The sequence below is a fragment of the Poecilia latipinna genome, unplaced genomic scaffold, assembly GCF_001443285.1.
Source record: "Poecilia latipinna isolate Pla-1442-1.1 unplaced genomic scaffold, P_latipinna-1.0 Scaffold468, whole genome shotgun sequence".
Classification (NCBI taxonomy): domain Eukaryota; kingdom Metazoa; phylum Chordata; class Actinopteri; order Cyprinodontiformes; family Poeciliidae; genus Poecilia; species Poecilia latipinna.
The window spans coordinates 314,929-327,889 of NW_015113084.1; the positions used below are offsets into that span (position 1 = coordinate 314,929).

Here is a 12,961-nt window from a genome sequence, read left to right on the forward strand (position 1 = left end):
GTATGGCAAAACAAAAGCAGGGTGTCAAAACGCGCCCGACGGTTTAAAGGACCCCCCGCTGCTTATGGAAAAAAAAAAAAAAAAAAAAACAGAAAGAAAGAAAGAAACGCCCAGCTGCGGGGCGGCTCACGACGCGCGATCTTATCACGGCTGGGCCTAAACAAACCGATCACCACGCTGAGTTCAATGCTGCACAGTTCTCGGTTCTGGAGTCGAACATCCAAGCAGCAGCTTCCATTAAGAAGATGGGAAAATAAGCGTTCTGGGGATCACTGATACAGCTGTTACATAACGCACCGTTACCATGGCAGCGGCAGCCCCCGGGTCGTGTTTGGAGCAACACGGGCCGACCTTCCAGGCTTCCACGTCGCCGCAGTCACAGAACCCCCCGCCGGATGACGCGTGCATCTGAGGGAAAAACAGTAGATGAGTCACAGAGGGCGAGATGATGGATACACACAACAGTAATTAAGTTAGAGGGTTCTGTGGGAACCGAGCGGCACAAGCAGCATCACTGAACAGAACCCAAGATTCAAAGAAAAATGAGCACATGTAAATATTTACATTAACACCAACCTTGTAGCGATGGTTTTTGTGCACACTGTCCTGGAAGCAGTCCATGCACAGCACACAAGTGGGATCTATTGCACAGTCTCTGAAACAGGATGAACAGGATGAATATAAAACAAAGAAAAATCATTTAGTTTAAAACTTGATAAAAATGGACAAAAACAACTTCCACTAAGAAAGACTCCAGGCTGGGATTTAAATCCTAAACCTTCTTGCAGAAAGGCAACAGTGCAACCAACAAACATATGATTAATTATCAATTGATGGTTTATTAGATTAAAATTAGTTCTGATCAATTAACTAATAACGTCCACTAAGGGCTGGACACTATGAAAATTTGTCTTGATATTGATATCCAATATTAATATTACTTTATGGACGATAACTGATATTTAATAATATTACATATATTTCTCTACATTATGCGCCTTTGGGGAAAAAAACAACCAGAGAAAAACGGCAAAAAGAGGAAAACCAACATCGGTTGTTATTATCGGCCGATACTGATGTTAGAGACGATATATCGTGCATCACTGCTCTAAACTACACACTGCAACACACATCTTAATCACATTTTAAAATTTCCTGATACTTATTTATGCTTTTCTGGAATGAACAGTGGTGAAGATAACATTTGCAATAAACTGTCAGTCTTTGAGCAGACCTGCAGGAGTAAACAGTCTCTCCCTCCTTGAACACGCGGCCGCAGAGCTGAGACGAGGCGCTGCCTTGCTGCAGCTTCTGCCGACCTTCCTGAGGATCCTCTCCGAACAGGAAGCACTCCAGAGGATGAAGGAGCCGCCTCTGCGTCAGCTCCTCTTCCTCCGGAGGACTGAGCTCCTTCTTCAGGCAGAAGATCTGCGGCACCTGCTCCTTCAGGTGCTGCAGCAGCTCCGCCCTGCAATCTGCCGCCTCCAGCCATTCCTTTAGGGACAACAAGGAGAAAACGCCCTGTTGACTATTGAAACAAAACCGCATGAGCGTTTTTTTCAAAGCTGTTCATATTTGAATTATTATTTCCAGGGCTGTCATACCAAATTTTGCTGGATGATAAATTCTCGCAGAAGTTATTGCAATAATGATAATATTGTTGTTTTAAGACCATAATCAAGTAATACAATGTAATGGCATAATAATTCAAGAATGCATCCTCAAAAATCAACAAACTTTAAATTCTAATGAATATTTAACACTTGAACTGGAAGAAATTTTAAATATCCAAAATAAGTTAACAAAAAAAAAAAAGCAACAACAACACAGAAACAACAAATAAAATTAATTATGGAGTTACTGCAAACAAAATTGTCCTTCAAAATAAAGAGCAAATAGAGACTAAAGCACCAGACTGAAGAATTTTATCATCCAGATTTCGGTAGGAAGAGAGAAAAGAGAAAAACAATAAATCATGCAGATAGAAATTATTGAGTTTGTTTTAATTTATCAAGCGATTAATTGATTTATTGTTTATTGTGACAGGCCTAATTATGTCTACAGATGGTAGATAGAAAAATGGACAAATGGATCAAGACTAATACAGGCTGGAAATGCACATATATTTTATTTTAATACTTTGAATATTTAAACTCTATACCTTCCCAGATTTTGTGGGAACTCTGGTTATGCCCAAGTGTTTGCTTTCATGCAGATTAGGGCTGAAACAATTAATCATGATGAATCGATTATTGAAATAAAAATGCTATAAAATGTTTATTTTCTTACTTATATGGTGGATTATTTGTTTATTTATATCTTTTAGTGTATTTCTAAAAGTGCATAAAAAATGTTTACTTGAAAAATCTGCAGAATGTGCCAATTTTTTAGCAATTAATTGTCAGAATTATCTTCAACTAAAATAATCATTACTTGCAGCCCTACTGTAGATCAACTAAAACTAATGGTAAAAATTACAGTTGAGTTATTCTATGACATTCACAGCAATTACAAAGAAGTTGTACTGAGGAGAACTTTTGAAGTTACTCACATCCAACCAAAGTGGCTAAAATTTGCGGTTTCCACTAAATAACATGACGGCACATGAGGCTGTCACCAGATAAAGACAAACTGTTACAGCAAAGTGATTCCTGGTATTTATCAGATGTTATGTAAATATCCTAAACCATTACAGCCACCTTCACTCATTGGCCACTTTATTTGGTACATCTGTTTAACTGGTTGATTTAATTTTTTAACCAATCATATGACAGCAATCCAATGCCTTTTGATATCTAAACCTGAAGTTGTTCAAACCAATCAGAAAAATAGCCAGAAAAGGCATTGAAGTGAGTTTGAATGTGGCTGACACATAGATTTTCACACCTGGATTTCAGAAAAGGATCCGCTAAAGAGAAAATACCCAGTAAGGGGAATTTGCAAGGATGAAATAGCCTTTTTGATGATATCTCTGAACAAACAACACTCTGAATTTCGAAGCAGACAGCTTCCACCAACAGTAGGCCACACTGAATATCACTTCTGTCAGCTAATATCACAAAACTGGGGCTAAATTCACACCAAAATTTGACAACAAAAGATTAAAAAAAAGGTTGCCTGATCTTAATTCAACTGCAACATTCAGTTAGAGCAAAGCCTAAGTTGATAAATAGCAAGACTGTCTGCATCAAATCCTTATCAAATACAAAGTGTTTTATTGTGTTAACGCCTCTTGGCAAGAGAGTTCAACTGAATTTAGATCGCTATTAAAACAAAAAGTCAGTAGGATTCAGTTTTGCTTTCACATTAAAAACATTAACAAGAACAATGACGGAAAATAGGCCTGATTTTCACCCACAAAACCCAGCAAAACATCCGAAACTGAAAAGCATATTTATAAACAGTTCAGAGACAAAAATCTCAAACTAATGCTGCTTTAAACCTAAACAATGAGCTGGATTAATAAAACTAAAACTAATTGTGGTTCAAAACACACAAATACACTTAAACAAACTGGTTGTTGAGCAGTAAATATAAAACAATAATGAATCCTGCTTAAAACCCATTCACATATGTAAATAAACACGTTTATGTACATTTAATTGGAGGCTCTTTGAGGCTAGTTGGTAGTTAGCCTGAGAGCTGTTTTAGCTTAGTCGGAACGGTGCTCTGTCACAAAGCAAAAAAGACCGTTAAATTCCCAGAAATGATCTCGGTGCAATCCGCGGTCTGCCCTTAGATTGTCGGTCAGCTGTCAACTGAATTTAATCCCAGAACATCTCACCTGACTGAGCTGCAGCCCCTCTGACGGCTTCTCACTGTCCGCCATGTTCAGGTCTTGTTTAAGGAGCATGCGTCATAGGGAGACCGTTTCCTGTTACACGGATCTGCGGTTCTGAGCGAATCTCCAAAGCGCTGAGTCAGGCTAACCACCAGGGGGCGCCAGTAAAGATTGTCTCCTGTCGCTGAGCTGATGAATGCGGAAGAGGTGGAGGTCAGAGTTGAATGTTTGACAGAAAGCTGAATATGGATTCCATATTTCATGAGAAAGTAGGTAAAATATTTAATCTGAGTCGCTTATCTGTAAATGTTGACTGCAACCCGTCGTGTGAGTGTCGGTGTCAGTTTAGCAGCCGGTAGCTGCCGCTGCTAGCTGAGCTGTGGGGTTGTTGTTTGTTCTGAATGCTAACTGCTAGCTCACCAGCTAACAAGATAGACTTAAAAGTTTGTTTTCAGATAGTTTTAACAGCTTTAAACTAATTATTTGAGGTTCCCAAACTGTGATTTTATTAGTAATAAAAGTTGCATTAATAAAGCGATGTGTTGTCGCTGTGGAATAAAACCACTAATTTGATGTTTTTGATTAGTTTGATTCCTGAAGACTACTGGATGTTTATAAATTATACTGTGGGATCTGGTGATCGATCGGTTACTCTGATTTAAAGTCATAATCACTACGTTTTAAAATGATACATCCTGTGTTTACAGTAAGAATAAATGTAATAATTTCCAATGGTGCGCCTTCTTAAGTATTTTTTTTATCTATGAAGATAGATTTTTCTCTGCCCTTTAGTTATACTTTATTATTATTTATGCTGTCTGTATTTATTTGGTTGTTTTTAAAATGTGCTTGTATGTATTTTTAACTTCTGTTGAGCACTTTATGTTAAACTGCGACGTATGGAATAAAATTGAACTAACTGGTTGAGTTTTGATAATTTATCCTCTTACTTTTCATTCTGCTCTGATTCTTTTCTAATGCTGAATTCAATGTGCTTACGATATTCCCAATAAGTAAGAGTATTACGAAGAGTAGCTCTAGTAGTGATGACAAAAATAATAAAGATAATATTGATGCTAATAATGTTAAAACAACAACAACATAATATATCTTGATAATTTCACGTATTTACTGTATTGGTGTCCAAAGTGCGGCCCAGGGGCCAGTTGTGGCCCTCTGAGTGATTTTGTGTGGCACCCAACTGCAATTCAAGAATGATTTTTTAAAAAGTGGCTTGTCCATCACAGGTGCAAGCTTTACTTTAAATCAGGATAAAATTGTTAGAATTAATATTTTATGTTGTAATTTTCTCGCAATAGAAAATATTAAGTAAACTGTGTATATATTTTTATGACAAGCCAACTTTGCTGCATCTAATAATTATATAATATTATTTTGTTTTGCAGCAAGAAGGCTCCCTGTGTGCCCAGCACTGCCTGAACAACCTCCTGCAGGGGGAGTACTTCACCCCCGTGGATCTGTCCTCCATTGCCCACCAGCTGGATGAAGAGGAGAGGATGAGGATGGCCGAGGGTGGCATGGCCAGTGAGGAGTACCGGACGTTTTTACAGGTAATCAGAGGACAAAACGTAGCTTAAAGCGGCGTCATGTAACTTTTACTAGAACACGTTTTTTACATATATGTTAAAACTGTCATGGCAGATAATCTGTAAACAAATTGAGCTCCTCTGCCTCCTGCCTGAGCTACTATTGCTGTGTGAAAAAATGCTCCTGACCAGAAACAACCAATCAGAGCCAGGAGGAGGGGCTTAGCGCTGTCAAACAACCTCATATAGTCAATGTTAAATGTGCAAATGGCGAAGAAAGAATTTAACAGGAAAACTGTTTATTCTCCATCATCTGTAGCTACACTAAGTAGCATTAGTATTCATGACAGGCTGTGCTGGTGGATACAGTGTAGCAGGAGCACTAAGGCTCTTATTGGTTGTTTCTACTTTTTTTTTGTTTATGTTTTCACAAATTATCTGTGTCATACTATTCTGTCACAATATGTAAAATATATTAGAAAAGCTACATACTTTAGCTTTAAGTCATGCTTAATGTTCTATTTTTATGTTTAAAGCAACCCTCAGGGAACATGGATGACAGTGGATTCTTCTCGATACAAGTACGTCTTTAAATCCCTCCTTATTGCCAGTAAATCTAAAGTCCTGACTTCAGATGTTTTAGCTCCTGTTTATCTGCTGGTCGCTACAGGTTATTAGCAACGCTCTGCGGGTGTGGGGCTTGGAGCTGATCCTTTTTAACAGCCCAGAGTACCAGAGGCTGATGATAAACCCGATGTAAGGGGCCGTCGCTGAGCTGTGAAGAAGTTAAAACTTACATTTCAGTGGAAACTGATGCAGTCTTTTATGTTTCAGAAATGAAAAAGCTTTCATTTGCAACTATAAGGAGCACTGGTTTACTATACGCAAACTGGGACAGCAGGTATGATGCCGCCTTTTAGTTTTTAATAACTCTAGTTGATGCAGTTCACCAGAAGCTCTGATTTCACTGCAGTGGTTCAACCTGAACTCCCTCCTGACTGGACCGGAGTTGATATCGGACACATATTTAGCCCTTTTCCTCGCACAGCTGCAACAGGAAGGTACGATAAAATAAATCAGGAGCGTGAAAGCCTTGAAAATATTTTTAAGTTTTGAAAAGTGTTGATTTCTGTATAAAGTCTTTGAATGTGAATAGTTTAGCAATAAAATGCAATCTATTTTTTGATTAAAAGTCTGAATTTAGAAAATGTTATTTATAGCTGAAACCAGATATTTTCAGTCCCCTAATAAAGACAGACATTTTTTTTCCTTGCTATCTGAAGTTAAATCAGTCAAAAAATTTATTGTTTAAGGTTTTGCAGAATTGCCAAAATTATTTCTATTTGCTAAATGCCAGAAAACTTGGCAAGAACATTTTTGAGAATTTTTTTTGTAACTTTATTTGTGTTTAAACATTTAATTTGAGCTCAAAGCTCATTAACCTTAACATAATTTGTTTGGATTGTTTCAGTGTAATGAATATATTTTATTCCCATTTCCTCACAGACTTATTGATCATGTTATACTTTAAATATTAAGCAAAACTACTGAAATTGTGGGATTTTTTTTGTTAAATTTCTGTTTTGTTCACAGGCCAGTCACGTGAATGTGAGACAGTCCAAAACATAAAGTTTTGTTATATTTTAGTTTATTTGTTGCTGCTCTAGATTGTAGAATATGATCACAATGCATTATTAATAACAGTAATAATCATATAATCACGAATTGAAACTATAATCTTTAGTTCATTTGTTTATTTTGGTGCTGGAATAGTAAATTTCGTTTAGTTTTTAGTGCAGATATCTTAATACACTTGAAATAAGGCAAACTATCTTAAAAATAGCCTTTCAGCAAGATCCAGATGCTTGTTGTAAGTAAATTATTACTTAATATTGATGAAAAATCAATAGCTCCGCTTGGAAAATGGGAAAAATATCATTATAAATTAAATAATCAGCCAATTGTACTAGTATTTTTCATCATTATTAAGGAATTATTGACTCAAACACCCTTTATATTTTGATGAAAAGTTACATGTTAGTTTTGTTTTATTTCAAGTGATTTACCTTAACTAAGTTATAAACTAGACCAAATAACTTGGTAACATTTAGCATTTTTGCAGTGTGAATTTTACTGAGCGAACCCTGATAAATTCTCTCACATGTCGGGTTCAGATTAGAAATATTAAATCTGTATTTATGCAGGTTATTCCATATTTGTAATCCGGGGAAATCTCCCAGAGTGCGAGGCGGAGCAGATCCTGGGGATCATGCGGGTCCACCAGCAGCAGCGGCCCAGACTCATCGGCGAGGACGAGGCCCAGACCAGCATGGGGTACGTCTCCGCAGCACGCCGGCGTCTCGACCCAACAGAACCGCTAACGCCGGTGTTTACTGCCAGCAGGACGTCGACCTCTCAGGTGCAGACGGACGCGGGTTTTGTTGTAGAGGACGAGGATGAGGAGCTGAAGAGAGCTCTGGCGCTCAGCAGGCAGGACATGGATGTGGAAGACGAAGAGGCCGACGTTCGGAGAGCTATTCAGCTCAGCATGCAGGGTGACGGGATTAATGGAGTCATTTATCGGAGCAGCCTTCACTTTTTCCATTTTTCCTCATTTCTCTCCTTCCTTCCTTTTTTCCATCCTACCTCCTTTCCTTTTTTTTGTTTTTGCTCCATATTTAAAGCCTGCATGCTTTAAAAATGGCCGCCATATTTTCAGAACAAACTTTATTATTTTGTGTTTCAAAGTGAGGGAACTCTGGGAGTTTACATCTGGAAAATGTACAAAAAAAATTTACAAACATTTCAACGTATTCTTACACTTTCTCCCTCTCTCCTCTCTCTCTTCCATGTTTTTCAGGAGCCGTGATGAGCAACTCGTCTTCGGAGTGCGAGGCTTTAGGTGTGAAATCCAGCAGCGCTGATGAAGGACAAAAAGTCCAGAGCGAGACGCTGACAGCGGAGGAGCTGAGGAAGAGGAGACAGGCCTACTTTGATCGGTAGGATGAAGCAGACTCTTCATCTCCACCTAACAGAGGAATTAAAAAACACGTTTTAGAGTAAAATCGTCTCTGATTCCTGCTTTAGGCAGCAGCAACAAGCTCAGCCAAACATTCCCCAACAGCCAGACACAAATCCAGGTGAGGAAACTCTCTTTGCATCATTAAAATGTTGAAACCTTTGGGGAAAAAAGTTATGGAAATTTTCACATTTCATGTTTTGGGTTAAATTTCTTGATCCTGAATATTTCTGATACATTCAGTGGCAGAAAGACGTTTAGTGAGTCTGAAAACCCAAAAGAAAATAAAACAAATTTTAACAAATTAGTTCATTTAGATAGTCTGTTGCTACTCCATTTTTGTTTACATTTTGTGGAGAGGGACGTTTCACTCTCTCTTCCTCTGAGGTTTTGGTGTCGTTTCCTTAGGTGGTTATTGATGCAGCGCCACCACAGGCGAGGAAGGGAACAGGTTTTTAAATTGGTTTGATCTGTTTAAACGACCGTGTTAGGGCCACACCAAGAAAAAATAACAATAAAATTATGAGAATAAAGTCATAATATTACAACTTTATTCTGGTAATATTATGACTTTATTCTCTGATTATTTCAACTGTATTTTTGTAATTAATTTTTTCTTGGCATGGACCCAATACTCTGTCATTTATCTGACAGTGAAGCATGAATGAGAACCACAGCAGCTGAAAATGTAACAAAAGTCGCAACTTTAGTCCCCAATCAGGTGTGAAATCACCCAATGAACAGTTAATTTGAAACACAAACACTTTCAGCTTCTTTCCCCAATCTTAAGACTTCTCCAATATTCTAGAGGCAGTTTAATGCAATGAGTAAGAGTGTCATTAAATATTAACCTGAGCCCACGACTTTACCCAGGATCAACAAACACCGGCTCAGAGGAAGACCAACAGCAAGAGTCCAGCCAGTGAAGTTGTGGAAAGTTTGTGTTTACCAGCGGCCTGGATTGGAACCCCTGCCTGGGGTAGCTTCGCTCCCTCTAACCTTTTGCATATGCAAACATAAGGACGTAAGGACACGGTTTCCTGTGTTAGTTCACTGACCGACCACAGAGACGAGAAGAAGAGGCAGCACTTTGGTGCGACTCGGTGAAGCGCTCGGGCTCCAGCGGACTCATGATGCAGTAAATCCAAGATTGCAATTGCCTTTTTTTACCATGGCGCCTTCTTTTCTATTGTATACAGTTTTTTTTTATTCCAGTTCTTTCGGAGTTTTTTTTAGGAAGATCTGGAAAGACAAAAAAACATGCAAGTTTTGGAGGTAAAAAGAAAAATAAGATAGGCATTCTATGAAAGCCATACGAGACCAAGGTTTTGGACAGAAAAAGCTTTATAGGCGACGACAAACCCTCCTGGGTTTGGTTTGTGGAACAAAGAAATGATTAGGAGACCTAATCCATCACAACTCCTTTATAGTCTGAAATAATCCAACCATTTCTCACCGCACCAAAGTGTCTTTGGGTCTGAAACACTAACATCTGTTGATTGTTTATTCCTGATCTGAGTGATGGTTTTACTCCCAGAACACAGTTCGTCTTCGATGTTTTCACTTTATTCCTTTCTTTAAATGTACGAGTAGACATTAAATGAGTAAAGGGTCCAGTGTGGACAGTACAGTTTTTTCTACAACGTTCCTTTAGAATCTCTCATGAAGCACTTAGTGAGCTAAGAAGGAAATACTCCGTTTGTTATATGTCGGAATATTATTACTTAGATTATACAGCTACCAAACCACTTGCACAAATTTGACCATTAAAGTAGCATAAAGTTGAAACTAGATGTTCTCATTTTTTCAGTTCTCACTTTCTGACATCAAATCTTTTTTCTTTTAGGTCAGTTGGGACAAAAACAAATTCCTAAAAACCACAATAACGAGATATTTTGGTATCTACTTTCATTCCAGAAGTTTCTAACAATAGTTGCAGGAATCTGCTGAAACATTTTCTATGGTACTGAAATCAGGAATCAAATGTTTTCTTATCCAACTGAACCAACTTTATATACACAGTGGTGGCATTTTAAGGGTCATTCACTGCAAAAATACAAAATTTTAACACATATTTTTTGTCTAGTTTGGAGAGCAAATATTTTAGTACACTTGAAACCAACTTACAAGTAACTTTAACAATATATAGAACTTTTTAAAGTAGATAATTCCTTAATGTTAATGAAAACGTACTAGTTCACTGGCAGATTATTTCGCTTATAGCATGAGAAAAATGTCTTGTTTAAAAAAGGACCTACATCTTGCTACAAAGTTACTTTTTAGCAAGATTTTTTTTGTGTTTTTGCAGTGGGGGTCTTCCAAACACTGCAAAAACACAAAATCTTACCAAGTATTTTTGTCTGGTTTCTTACACTTGAAATAAGACAAAACTAGCTTAAAAAAATTATTCTTTTAATATACAGAAGCTTGTTTAAGTCAATAATTTCTTAATGAAAAAGTGCTGTTTCCACTGGTAGAAATAATTTTTGAGAAATACTTTTATTAAAATCAATATTCAGTAATTATTGACTTGGGGGGGAGGGGGGATGTCTTCAAAAAGTTACTTGTAAGTTAATTTTCTCATTTTCACTAAAAAGTAGATAGTAGACCAAAAATACTTGGTAAGATTTTGTTTTTGCAGTTTTATTTTCTGATACTTCAACATGGTGCCATCTTTGTGAAGTGCACCGGTCCCTCCTGCAGCTTTTTATGTTACTTTTGGAGTAATGACTTCTTCCATGCTGAGTGGGCTTCCAGCCCACGTTGTTGAATTCTGTTTTCACTTTAACAGCTTCAGTCACAAATATCACCAGATTACGTTATTTCCTAGATTATAGAACCTGATTTCTACCTAATTATGATGAACGCTGGATATTTTCATGCAACATTTGACAAAATAAACACCTTCAGTCGTCTGGAATTAGACCGAATGATAAAACCAGACGTTTTGAGATCCACAGGTCGTTTCTCATGTCTTTGTAAGGTTTTATTTTCTCATGGCGTGACATAAGGAAGCAGAGTGTTTGCCTTAAAATGCTTCCATAGATGTGTTTCCTGTTAGCTTAAATGTTGCAAAGGAAGCCCACAGATGCTTCTGGGATTTTCCAAATTGCATAAACGATTAAATTATGTAGCAAGTACAAATAAATGTGGTTTTCCTAACTGACCTAAAACAGTAAAAGATTGATTTGGTTTGGTTTTACAGTATATATATCTGGTTTTAACTGCCTTACACTGATGCTTCGGTTATTATTGAGGTTGCCAAAGGTCCTTGAACGTCATGTGTTGATAAAAAATTATTGAACTCCTTGATCTGTTAAGCTGAGAAATCAAATATCAGAAACGTTTGGCAGGTCTGGAAACCATGTTGTAGTTTATTGCTGGTCTAAAACTATAACCATGCTGAGTTTTGTCAGGTTGTTTTTCGTGAACAGACCACATTAAAACCGTTTGTTAGGAGTCACGATTTCTGAAAGCAAGAACAAGTTTGGAGGTCATTCAAAGTAAAGAACATGCTGTGCAGATCTGATGTTTTCACTGTTGCTTGTCAGGATTGGCTGTAATTTTTTTTTTTCATTTTAAATGCACTTGAGAGTATAAAACGTGTTTTTTATCATTGCATTGTTTTCAATCACTTCTTTCTTACAGTAATCTGTTGTGTTTGTTTCATGTCGCGATACACATTCTTTCAGTTAATACAATGGTCAGTGTTGCAGGATTAAAGTGATATTAATTCACTGTTTGCTGCATTTTTATTATGACTTGTGACTACGGAAGCCCATTTCTGCCACAAAACAAAAAAATAAAAGCCCAACAGGAAGTCGAATTAAGAGATTAGAAGTCATAATTAAGATACAATCCAGCCAATGTTAGCTTCTATTAAAGATTAGCTTCACGGATACATGGTGTATTACGGTAACAGCAGTAGTCAAAAAGTCAAAATTATGACTTTGAATCTAATAATTATGACTTAGAAAGTCAAAATTATTACTTGACTCATAATTCTTATTTTATATCTCATAATATTGACTTTGAAAGTCAAAATTATGACTTTCATAAATACAATCCGGTTGGGCTTTTATTTTGTCTATTTTTAGTTTTGCAGAAATGGGCTTCATTTGCAGATAATGTTCCTACTTTTATCATAAAACAACAAATAAGTCAAATTTTATTTGATGGGGAAAGTTGTAAGCTTTAATATTAATTTGCATGCAGTAACAAAATACCTGCCAAAAATACTGAAACTGGATAATTCCCATCTAAAGCTGCAGTTAAGTTGGTTATCTTTGAGGCAAACCCAACATAGATAAACCCGGTAGGATAAATACTAATATCAGCTACAGTGGCGGACATAGAAAATGTTACTAATAATTTTACTATTTTACTTATTAATCAATATTAAGGAATTACTTAAATCAAGCTCTTATTTCTTTCTGAAAAGTTACTTGTAAGTTAGTACACTTGAAATAAGACAAAACTAAGATATTTGCACTAAAAACTAAACCAAAAAAAACTTGGTAAGATTTGGTGTGATTCTAATCAAACAAGGGATTAGTTTTTCTAAGGAACGTTTTAAGGACATAACTTCTACATGGGGGCAGTTGCACCCTATAG

General features: G+C 36.9%; 2 protein-coding genes across 5 annotated transcripts in view; one reads left to right on the plus strand and one right to left on the minus strand.

Annotated features, from left to right (window-relative positions):
- The window catches only part of ubr1 (ubiquitin protein ligase E3 component n-recognin 1), a 31,807-nt gene extending 27,868 nt beyond the window's left edge, over positions 1-3,939 (minus strand). For 2 of the 3 annotated variants that reach the window (XM_015039369.1, XM_015039368.1), the window contains exons 1-4: positions 3,785-3,939; positions 1,235-1,494; positions 577-655; positions 298-408 (exon numbers count right to left, since the gene is read on the minus strand). In XM_015039369.1, the coding sequence (XP_014894855.1) occupies positions 298-408; positions 577-655; positions 1,235-1,494; positions 3,785-3,853 (519 nt within the window). In that variant the 5' untranslated portion in view covers positions 3,854-3,939. The remainder of the gene's footprint in view (positions 1-297; positions 409-576; positions 656-1,234; positions 1,495-3,784) is intronic. The other variant, XM_015039370.1, reaches the window with a different exon arrangement.
- Positions 3,920-9,977, plus strand: atxn3 (ataxin 3). 2 transcript variants are annotated; one of them, XM_015039374.1, is made up of 11 exons: positions 3,920-4,050; positions 5,188-5,352; positions 5,865-5,909; positions 5,999-6,084; positions 6,163-6,229; positions 6,302-6,389; positions 7,533-7,662; positions 7,729-7,883; positions 8,189-8,327; positions 8,416-8,468; positions 9,221-9,977. In XM_015039374.1, exons 1-11 carry the CDS (start codon positions 4,006-4,008, stop codon positions 9,271-9,273), a joined length of 1,026 nt encoding a protein of 341 aa, XP_014894860.1. In that variant the 5' UTR covers positions 3,920-4,005; the 3' UTR covers positions 9,274-9,977. The 2 variants fall into 2 exon arrangements, with proteins under 2 accessions (XP_014894860.1, XP_014894861.1); XM_015039375.1 differs by having other exon boundaries at positions 7,732-7,883.
- The last annotated feature ends 2,984 nt before the right edge of the window (positions 9,978-12,961 follow it).